Source organism: Hyaena hyaena, unplaced genomic scaffold (genome assembly GCF_003009895.1).
Source record: "Hyaena hyaena isolate Hyena2069 unplaced genomic scaffold, ASM300989v1 scaffold_770, whole genome shotgun sequence".
NCBI lineage: Eukaryota > Metazoa > Chordata > Mammalia > Carnivora > Hyaenidae > Hyaena > Hyaena hyaena.
Genome location: NW_024081405.1, coordinates 34,738 through 45,784, shown reverse-complemented (window position 1 = coordinate 45,784; position 11,047 = coordinate 34,738). Strand labels below are relative to the sequence as shown.

Genomic DNA, 11,047 nt, shown 5'->3' with positions numbered 1-11,047 from the left:
ATTATTGCCTGCACAGCTGTGCCAAGCGGAGCCAAAGAAACCGAGCCCACAGACGTGGTCTTTGAACACACGCGCAGTACCTTGCTTGGCAAGGTGAGAGAAAGCGAAATCAATGTGAGTGGATGCGAACAGTGGACGTGGGGGGAAAGGGTTAAGGCTGTGAGCTGCAAGCCGGTCGAGTTTCAGAAAGTTCTCTGGGGAGCCCAACGGCCGCGTCCCTTCGCGACCCTGGCTGCGAGGCCGACTGTAACAGGATGCTGGGGCTCGAGGCGCTCGCCCCTTGCTTTGTGCGAGGGGAAAGAACCAATGAGGAGCGAGGCAAAAATTGGGTGCAGTAAACCCGAAAAGGGGGCGAGGAGGCCCGCGGGAAGAGCGGGGGAGGAGACGGCGAGGGGCGGGGAGGGCCGAGCGAGGAGGAGCCGGCGCTGAGCGCCAGCGGCGCCCCTGACAGGAGAGGGGGAAGCCTGGGGGAGCGCGGCTCGGAGCGCAGGGGCCGGCGCGGGGAGGCGGGCGCCAGGAGGGGGCTTGCCGGGCCGCCGCGCGTGACGTAGCGCCGGGCAGGGCGTTATCAGCTGCGGGGCCGCGGCGAGGGACGAGCGGCGACAGCGGACGGCGCCGCCCGGGCCCGGACGGCTGCAGCCCGCGGCCGCGAGCGGGTCCCGAGCGCGTCTGGCGGTCGCCCCGTCGCTGAGCCCCGACTCGGGGCGGCATGAGCCCCCGGCCGCAGCCCTAGCGCCCGCTCCTCCGCCCCGGGGCGGCCCGGCTGCGGTGACGGGCGCTCGCTGCAGGGGTGGGGGCCATGAAGCCGAGTGCGGCCGGGACGGCGAGGGAGCTGGAGCCGCAGGCGCCGGCCCGTGGTGAGCAGCGCGCGGCGGAGCCCGAGGGGCGCTGGCGGGAGAAGGGCGAGGCGGACACGGAGCGGCAGCGCACCCGGGAACGGCAGGAGGCCACGCTGGCCGGGCTGGCGGAGCTGGAGTACCTGCGCCAGCGCCAGGAGCTGCTGGTCCGGGGCGCCCTGCGCGGCGCCGGGGGCGCGGGAAGCGCGGCGCCCCGCGCCGGGGAGCTGCCGGGGGAGGCGGCGCAACGCAGCCGCCTGGAGGAGAAGTTCTTGGAAGAGAATATCTTGCTGCTGCGGAAGCAGTTGGTAAGCGGTGCCTGGATGGAGATAGGGGCACGGCTGTCCCTGCGCGGGGACAGGGGTGCGGGCAGGTGGCCTGGGGGCGGGGGAGGGGGGAAGCGGGCGCCAGGGCGCCCGTGGCCCGGGAGCCTCTCCACGTTCCGGGACCCCCATTCCTGCTTCCGGGACCCCCATTCCTGCGTGGGCGCGCGCGGCGCGTGGGCCGCCGTCGCCCACGCGTTCCTGGCGGGTCCCCGCTTTGTGTCAGGTGAGGGGCTGGCGACCCCGCGCGGCTTGCCGGGAGGGGGTGGCAGCCCTCCCCTCCGGCTCTGCCTTCCGGATTCTTGGAATCGCCTCGTTGTAACCTTCAAATCCCTTAGTTCGACGAACGCAACGGCCTCTCCTCGAATGTTTGCAAACCCTCCTTTAAAATGCTATTTCTTTTGGAGGTCTCAGCTTCGTGTCCTCCCGCCGAGAAGGGACAAAAGCCGAGGAGGGGGCGTGGGGCGAGGTTAACTGTCCAGCGCTGAATTTTACGATTCCGCGGAAGCGCACGTAGGGAGCCCTGCCCCTCCCAGGGCGCTGCCCCGCACGCCAGCTTTTGCCTGCGTTGCTGCTTCATTTCATATATAGAAGCCTTTTGTATGAGGCAGCGAACACAGATGCAAAGGATAGAAATTTGGCTGGAGAAGAGTGCCCCGTCCTCTCGTATTTTATGTGACTGGTGGTGGAGGGGGAAGAAGAGGGAAGCTGCTCTTAGCATTTCTCTTTTACTGGATTTCCGTCAGTGTCCCAGTCCTATGCCATCTTCGTTCATGGGGAAGGAAAAGAACTTTGGCGCTTAATGTATTGATGAACAGCTTTTGACCCCGCCTCAGAATAATGGCGGCAGCTTTGTTATGGTGACCTCAAAAATGTAGTTTTGGAGACAGAGGGAAAAAGAGAATCTTTTTCTGACCATGTGATACACTCTGAAACTAGACACATGCTAGATAATGTCCCTCCTTCTCCAATAGCGAACATAGTGATGCTGTGTGGTTATTTGTCGAAGGGTTTCTTGTATTATCTCTTTTCAGATAACTTCTCTCTTTCCAGTCTCTCCCTCTCTCTGTCTCTCAGCATCAAAGTACTTTTACTTGGGTTCATTTTTCTTGAAGAAACTCATTCTGGCAAACAGGCATATATGGTTTTTGTCTACAAGCTTTTTAAATCAAAGGACAGACAGGAGGAATAGACATCCCAGTTGTATCTATTTTTAAAGGATGTATCCTGGTTTGTACAATACCCATTTGGCATTTTACTGTTTCTTTGGTAGCAGACCAGATTTGCAGTAACATTGGTTTGACTCCGTTCTTGCTGGTGATGCCTGGTCATTGACATTTGGTGCATTGTCTTTTACAATAGCACCTTTTTGTCTTCACGAATCTCAAGATTGTGAGTGGCACATTCCTGTTGTCCCCTGGAGGGGAGCAAGACAGCATGTCAGGAGAATTTCAGTCCAGTCAGTGTTCATGGTACTATTTTCATTTGTAGACTTGGCATTCATGATTTGAACCAGATGCCTTTCTCGTTCTTTTGCTTTTCCAGCAATAGGAAGCGCTAGGTGGCGGTGTGAGTTAGCACTACAGATCTGTCATCTTTGGAAACCTGAGTTGAGTTCAAATCTTGATGGACCTTCCCTTGAGGGTTTTGGATTTTGCTAGCTCACATTATACTTGGCACTGGCTATTAGTATTAGTTTCTCACTTTCAAAGGCCCTAAGACTGATTAAACCCCACAAAGCAACTAATAGAAGACAAAACTCTGCAGGACATTTGGCCAGAAAATCTCACCTTGGTAAGAGTATAGTGTATTGTAGGAAATCTGTTACACTCTGACTTCAAATTAAAGCGTCTGCTGTGAAGCACTGTTTTGTAAGACATTGGGTGTACACAGAGGGTTTAAAAGAATCACACTGTGTTTTCTTATCTTTACCTGTACAAAGTGAGTTTGCATATATCAGTTGAAACAAAAAGCAAGTCCTGTTTTTATGAAGAAACTTTCTAGTACCCCAAAAGGTAAGATAGTGAAATTAAACATAGGACGTATTCTTGAAGGTTTTTTTTTTTCCTTTTTAAAATTTCAGGTCCTCCAGTAATAATTTTGGTTTTGGAAGATTTCGTGAACTCTTCAAATGGTAATTTGAATACCCAGAGCAGACTTGCTGGTTCCTTGTCACCAAAATGAGTTCATTTTTCCTTTTTTTGTTTTTTCCCAATCAGAATTGTTTGAGGAGAAGAGATGCTGGTTTGCTGAATCAGTTGCAGGAACTAGACAAGCAGATAAGTGACCTGAGACTGGATGTAGAAAAGACGTCTGAAGAGCACCTGGAGACAGACAGTCGGCCCAGCTCCGGTGAGTGCGAGACGCTAGGACAGAAGCCTGCACTCAAGTTCTACTTCAGGCCACCGTGTTTAACATTCCCAGACCTGCACAAGGCAATGGCGTTTGTTTCTAGCGCAGAGAGAATTAAAAAAAAAAAAGCAGTCTGCCATTCAGTTGTATGAGAGGGAAATAAAACCAGATGACCGACCAAATTTTTAATAATGAGACTGATCTGACTGGAGTCCCCTGAGTTTAAAAATAAAAGCTTCTATTCAAATTTCTGGAAGAGCAGGCCTCCTTTGAAACTTGAGAAAGTCCGAACTGGGCTAGAAAATTAGTCACACTTCAACTTCCTGAGACCACTTCAAAAGTTTTTTTTTTTTTCTTTTAAGCCATTTGGCTCCTTAAATAGATTTGTTTTTTTTCCTTCAAATTATTCTTTCTGAAACATTCATGATAAAGTTGAGGCTTTGATGGATCTAAGTCTCTCTCCTTGCACATCTTTAAAGGTGGGGTCAAAGAGGAAGGTCAGTTTGAGGGTGAGAATAGCTTTGAAATGTACCCGTCGATACGGGCTCTTTGCCTTTTCCTAAGGATTACTTGAAATAAAACCATACAACCGCAACACTAAGTCCAGTGAACCAAAATTGCTCCCCCACTCCACCAAAGTGTCCCTTTCCTACCTTTTCTAGATGATTAATCCTTTTCCTTTTAAGCACAAATGTATGCTATTACTTGACATGGTCTTAATTCCAAATGGTGTTTTTATTTGTAGGGTTTTATGAGCTGAGTGATGGGGCTTCAGGATCCCTTTCCAATTCCTCTAACTCGGTCTTCAGTGAGTGTTTATCCAGTTGTCATTCCAGCTCCTGCTTTTGCAGCCCCTTGGAGGCAACCTTGACTATCTCAGATGGTTGCCCCAAATCTGCAGGTAAGACTTTTTAGAATTGATAGACGTTTTCAACTGGAAAGGGTCAAAGGCCCTTAACGATTATCTAGCTTTAACCCCTTCTACCAATGGAAAAACAAAAGGTCAGAGAATTTCATCGACTTGCTACATTTCATGACCTGGCTTTACATTCTGATGGTAGCAAGACCGCTTCTCTTTAGGAATCCTGTCCCAACATTACAGGTCTTGAGCTCTGTTTGTGAGCCTTTGCTGGGAGTTTAACTTGTTTGCGTTTCTTTGGAAAGCCACTTTGGATCTCTTTTTTTCTTTCTCTCTCTCTTTTTTTTAATCATTTAAAGCTAAAGCTTACACTAAGGCAAATATACCTGTCATGTCAGACCGCTTGGCACTCCAGGGAGCAGTGGTTCCCTCCCTGTTCTCCAGAATGTCTTGCATGATGGCAGCTGTCTTTTTTCGCAGGTGGGTGAGATGAGATTCCAGTGGGCCGTGTGCCATTGTCCCCCCACTTTGGGCTATCCTTGCAGTGACCTCGGGAGAGAGTCCTGCTTTTGTGGGTATTGGAAGTTTCTGCATTTCCGCTAGGTGTCAAACACCGTATTGGATGCTCTGCATGTATTTCTCTCCTTTGAATCCTCTCAATAGTTCTGCAGGGGTGCAAGTATTGTTAGCTCCCATTTATATGTCAGAAAAATGAGGGCTAGTTAGGTTGGCAGGTTCATTGTTTAAGGTTAGGTTCTAGTGAGTGGCAGAGGCAGGATTCAAGCTCAGGACCAGCTGTCAGGGCCGTGTTTTTCTACCACACTAAGGGAATTCAGAAATTTCTGTGTTCAACCTTCTCATTGAACAGAGGAGGCGTTTGGTTTCGTAAAACAGTTCGTAAGAGGCTCCTCATTTTCTGAATGGCAGAATTGTTGCTGAAACTAGGGACTCCTTTTTCAGTTCTACTTTACTGTGATTCCTCAGAAGAGCAGAGAAGATCTTGGAGGGCTGTAGGTGCTATAGCACAGGTCACTGCACTCTTGCTTCGTCTGTGTTCTCCACTTGGGTGTAAGGCTGAACTTTTGAGATCCAAGCAGTGCAAACCTAACGCCAAACAACCGAGGCTGCTAATTGGTGTCTCTGTGTTTGTACATTGTGCTGTCAGCAGCACTCATTTGGGGAAGCACACATCTGTGTTATCTGGAGTGTCTAGGCCTCAAGTTCACTGGTAATTGCTCCCCTTCACTCTGCAGATCTGGTTTCAGAGGGGAACTTTAAAACCCATTAAAGGCGTTTGGTATAGGTTTTCCTTGAAGACAGACCCCTGATCTCCCAAATGCCAGTTCTTGACATAATTGAGGCAGTTGTACTGGGCCTTGAAGACTGAGATGTCTGTCTTGTTCCTTAACTGTAAGTAGTAAAAAGGGACAGAATAGTAAAGTGTGGGTAAATGTAGGGCAGTGCTTTAAGTAGGGTGAAGATATGGTAGTAGAGGAGGAAAGATGGGCAATGATACTAGCTAGAAAGGTTTCTTCCCCTTGTTGCAATAAGCTATTGGGAGTGGAGGTGGGGGAGAGGGACACAGCACTTTTTATATGATAATTATCTTTTCTTTACAAATGAATCATGTCATTACTAGGTCCAGACTGTATTTTTCCTCAGGACTGCTAATTGTCATTGAAGGTCATGGAGCTTTCCCTTAACTTAAATAATTTGCATAGAATCTGGCACATAGTAAGTTTTCAGTATTTGAGTGAATAAATATAATACAGGATATCTTAAATAGCTATAAAAACTTTGATTTTCTCTAAAGTTCATTAAAGGGATTTGATGTTTATAATAGTCATCAAGGAAAGACATAAAAATCATTTAATTCAGCAAGAAAGCTTGATTTCATTGTATTTTGGCATCTACTTTTTTAAGATGTGGAAAATTTATTCATTAATCCTACGGCTCAATCTCTTAAAACCTTATCAAGGATTCCTTCCCGCTTAAAAAACATTGTCTTTTTTTTAGTGTCATTCTTGAAAATATAGAGTGATTATTATTTACATTTAGTTACTCTCCAAATAAAATTCGATCAGTTCCTTTGACTTTTCAATTGACAGTTATACTTGAACATATGTCAGTAAGAATTGGGTCTAGGGGCACCTGGATGGCTCAGTTGGTTAAGCAACTGACTTCAGCTCAGGTCATGATCTCATGGTTCATGAGTTCAAACCTCACATCAGGCTCTGTGCTGACAGCTCAGAGCCTGGAGCCTGCTTTGGATTCTGTGTCTCCCTTTCTCTCTGCCTGTCCCCCACTCATACTCTGTCTCTCTCTTTCCAAAAAGAAAACCATTACAAATTTTAAAAAAATGAATTGGGTTTAAAAAAACAGAAAATGAAGAGAAAGCTTAGAGAAAGTAGAGTTTATCTGCAGTACTTCAAGAGGAAACCAGGAATAGAACACAGAGGGTAGCATACAAAGAATGACTCAAAAAATGTTTCTTTTTCCAGTTATAAATACAGTGCATACTTAGAATTTAGAAAATAAAGAAGAAAGTAAATCTCACTTGCTTCCTCACTACACGGCAACGCTACTATTGGCATCTTGGGGTGCTTCATCTCAGAATTTTTTCTTCACATATATACAGTCTGACTAAAATCATAATCATAGTCTGGTATTATATCATGCTTTTCATGAACCTTTAAAGCATATTCCCCATATTATTTGAATACATTAAATATTCAAATTTGAATGCACTAAAATTTTTTTTAACATTTATTCATTTTTGAGAGACAGAAAGAGAGCGCAAGCGGGGATGGGGCAGAGAGAGAGGGAGACACAGAATCCAGAGCGGGCTCCAGGATGTCAGCACAGAGCCCAACGTGGGCCTTGAACTAAGACTGCGAGATCATGACCTGAGCTGAAGTCGGATGCTCAACCAACTGAGCCACCCAGGCGCTCCTTTAGTTTGAAAGTATTTTTAATGACTGAATATTTTTCCTTCAGAGGATGTATCGTATCTTGTTACAAGTATTTTTGTTAAATATTTGTTTCCCTCATCCAGTACTATGGGCTGTATGTAAAATACGGCAGCAGCTTGTAGGATTGATTCTTTAGCATTCTCTCTCTCCCCATGAATGTGTTTTCATAGAAACTGGCCTCAGTCAAGCTGGTGCTGACCAATTCATTTCTTCAGAGTGTACCTTTAAATGTTTTTCAGATCTCATAGGACGGTTGGAATATAAAGAAGGCCGCTGTGAAGACCAGGCCTCAGGGGCAGTTTGCCATTCCCCCTCCACATCACAATTTAATTCCCTTGGTGTCATTGCAGATGTGCATCCCAAGTACCAGTGTGATCTGGTGTCTAAAAACGGGAATGATGTGTATCGCTACCCCAGTCCTCTTCACGCCGTGGCCGTGCAGAGCCCCATGTTTCTCCTCTGCCTGACGGGCAACCCTCTGAGGGAAGAGGAGAGGCTTGGCAACCATGCCGGTGACATGTGTGATGGATCTGAGCTGGACGCCATCAAGACAGACCCTTCCTTGCCGTCTCCAAGCAGTTTGTGGTCTGCTCCCCATCCTTCGTCCAGTAAGAAGATGGATGGCTACATTCTGAGCCTGGTCCAGAAAAAAACACACCCCGTAAGGACCAACAAACCAAGAACCAGTGTGAACGCCGACCCCACGAAGGGGCTTCTGAGGAACGGGAGCGTTTGTGTCAGAGCGACGGGGGGCGTCTCGCAGGGCAGCAGCGGGAACCTTAAGAATCCTAAACAGGTGCTTTTGGCCCCTGGCGGAATGCCCTCTTTGGACAGTGGGACATTCTCCCCACCGAAGCAGTGGTCGAAAGAATCAAAGGCAGAACAGATGGAAAGCAAGAGGTCGGCCCCGCCCGAGGGCGCCGCCACTGACCTTCCGAGTAAGCAGGTGCCCAAGAACGCCAGGCCAGCTTCGCAGGAACACGCCCGGGGCCCCACCGCTGGGACCGGGGAGCCCCCCAGAGACAGCATTCCGGTCCTCGCCGCCCCGCCGAAGGAGAGCCCCGGGAGGGGCCCGGCCCCGCCGCAGGAGAACAAAGCCGGGCAGCTGCTGAAAAAGCTGCCCCAGAAAGGCGGCCTGCAGCCTGCGCCTCCGGCAGCGCCCCCTGCGGCCCCCGCCGCGCTGCTGGCTGCGGCCTTCGCGGGGGAGGAGCGGCCCGCGCTCGATTTCAAGAGCGAGGGCTCCTCCTCGCAGAGCCTGGAGGAGGCGCCCCCGGGGAAGGCGCCGTCGGGCCCGGGCCCGCAGCCGAGCGGCCGGCCCCACCGCGGCGCCCGGACGGCGGCCGGCCCGCGGGGCTGCGGCGCGAAGCACCGGGCCCAGGCTCTCCACGGGCCGGACGGCGTGCTGCCTCCCGTGAGGGAGAAGAGCCGCGCGGCCGGCAAGAAGTGCCGGTTCCCCGACGACGTGGATACAAATAAGAAACTCAGGAAGGCCTCGTCGCGCGGCCGGAAGGGCGGGGGCGGCCAGCCCGAGGCGGGTCTCCCCAGCCGGCCGCCGGGTGGGGGCCACAGGGCCGGGTGCCGGGCGCACGGCCACGGCCGGGAGGCGTTGGTGGCCAAGCCCAAGCACAAGCGAACCGACTCGCGGCGCTGGCGCTCGGCCGCCGAGGTTTCGCTGGAAGAGGCCCTGCGGCGGTCGCGGCGCGGCCGGCGCGAGCACGTGGGGCTGTACCCCGCCGCCGTGCCGCTGCCCTACGCCAGCCCCTACGCCTACGTGGCCAGCGACTCGGAGTACTCGGCCGAGTGCGAGTCGCTCTTCCACTCCACCGTGCTGGACACCAGCGAGGACGAGCGCAGCAACTACACCACCAACTGCTTCGGGGACAGCGAGTCCAGCGTGAGCGAGGGGGAGTTCGCGGGCGACAGCACCAGCTCCAGTGACTCCGAGGAGAGCGGCGGCCTGATCTGGTCCCAGTTTGTGCAGACTCTCCCCATCCAGGCGGTCGCGGGCCCAGACCTCCACAGCAACCCCACGAAAACCTTTGTCAAAATCAAGGCTTCGCATAACCTCAAGAAGAAAATCCTCCGCTTTCGGTCCGGCTCCCTGAAACTGATGACGACCGTTTAAGGAACATCCTTGGCGGGGAGAATGGGCTGTTGTCTAGTTACCCAGGAAAAAAAGGTGGCGGCTGATTGTTTCTGTGTGACAGTTTCATGGAATGCTTTTCCTTTTGTTGAGGTAAATTATGTCTCGTCTTCATCGTGTAGGGACACTAGTGCCTTTAATGGAAGGTAAAGAATGTTTTGCTGGTTAGCAGTAAATACTGAGTTTTACTGGTGGTAGTAGTGAACGAGTTTTGTGGTATCAGGTGATTTTTATTTGAAATTCTCTGAGCATCTGTGAAGGCACAGGTTTCGATGTTCAGGTCGTAACTGGGGTGAGATTCAGATGACTTTTGACCCTGAAGGTCAGGTGGATGGGATTTAGGACATACATTTGGTTCTTGGTCCTTTAGGACAGGGTCTCCACGAGGGTTTTCCCGGTTGAGGGGCATCGCATACGATTGTGTGAAGTAGGTACGACGGCCGGTCATGGTTTTCTGTAATTTTTTATATCGTCTTCCTTTCTTGGCTGTAACCCCATTCCGTTTTCTTCCCGGAACTGTTTGGTTTACTGGACTCAGAACTTGAAGACCAGACCCGAGATCCAGAGCAGGTGACCTGGATAAGGGAGGCTGGTAATAACCTTCAAAGGATTCACTAAAACTTTTGCCACACTTGGTGCCTAGGCCCTGGTTACGGTAACCCTTTTATAAAGGGCCGATTAGTCAACATTTTGATGCCTTTCTCCTCTTCTCTCATTTGCAGCAGATCCAGCCATTTCTTCCTGGAAAGTCTTGCCTTTGGGATAACATTTTGGTCCTTGGGTACTGAGAAATTCACTTCTAATGAAATAAACTTTGAGTGGGACTTCAAGCCCAGAATTGCTCACTGAGCACTGTGCCGCCTAAGCATTGGCCCAAACATATTAGTGCAATCCAGTCCAGATTGGACCACTGACCCTGTCTGGAAGGGCTTTTTAAAAAAAAAAAAAAATTCTTTTTGGTAAACAGTATTGTGTAAAATTGTTTTTTATACCAATATATGCATGTTTTGTGCATGAGTAGTATTTGTTTTTGATATTTCTATTGATGTTAAATTACTGTTTGATATAAACAGTGTGTGTTTTTATATATCGTTGTGTAAATTTAATATAACACATTATATGCTGTAATAAACAATTTGTTTTACTGCTGTTAAGCTTGTTATTTGGGTCTAAAACCAGTTACACATCTAAATCTTGTGCTGCTGATTTGGGGGTTTCTATTTCTATTCTAGCATTAGAATATTTGCAATAATTAAAGCAGGTTTTGGGTGTAGTCTTTGAATGAATGTGAGTAAACCAATGAGGAAAAGCAAACAACTTCTTTAGAATAGTTAAGGTAGGGGTGCCAGGGTGGCTTAGAACTGACTGACTCTTGATATCGGCTCAGGCTGTGAACTCCTGGTCCCAAGATCAAGCGCATTGGGCTCTGAGCTGAGCGTGGCGCCTGCTTGGGATTTTCTCTCTCCCTCTCTCTCTCTCTCTCTCTCTGCCTCTGACCTCTCATCTGCTCTCTCTCAATAAAAATGAATAAATACACATATTGCTTGGTTTTAAAGGTCCAA

At 49.7% G+C, this 11,047-nt stretch overlaps 1 protein-coding gene across 2 annotated transcripts; it reads left to right on the top strand.

Moving 5' to 3' along the window:
• Positions 1–626: 626 nt before the first annotated feature.
• DACT1 (dishevelled binding antagonist of beta catenin 1) lies at positions 627–10,445 on the top strand. 2 transcript variants are annotated; one of them, XM_039218664.1, is made up of 4 exons: positions 627–1,144; positions 3,379–3,511; positions 4,257–4,412; positions 7,693–10,445. In XM_039218664.1, exons 1-4 carry the CDS (start codon positions 800–802, stop codon positions 9,465–9,467), a joined length of 2,409 nt encoding a protein of 802 aa, XP_039074595.1. In that variant the 5' UTR covers positions 627–799; the 3' UTR covers positions 9,468–10,445. The 2 variants fall into 2 exon arrangements, with proteins under 2 accessions (XP_039074595.1, XP_039074596.1); XM_039218665.1 differs by lacking the exon at positions 4,257–4,412.
• Positions 10,446–11,047: the final 602 nt, after the last annotated feature.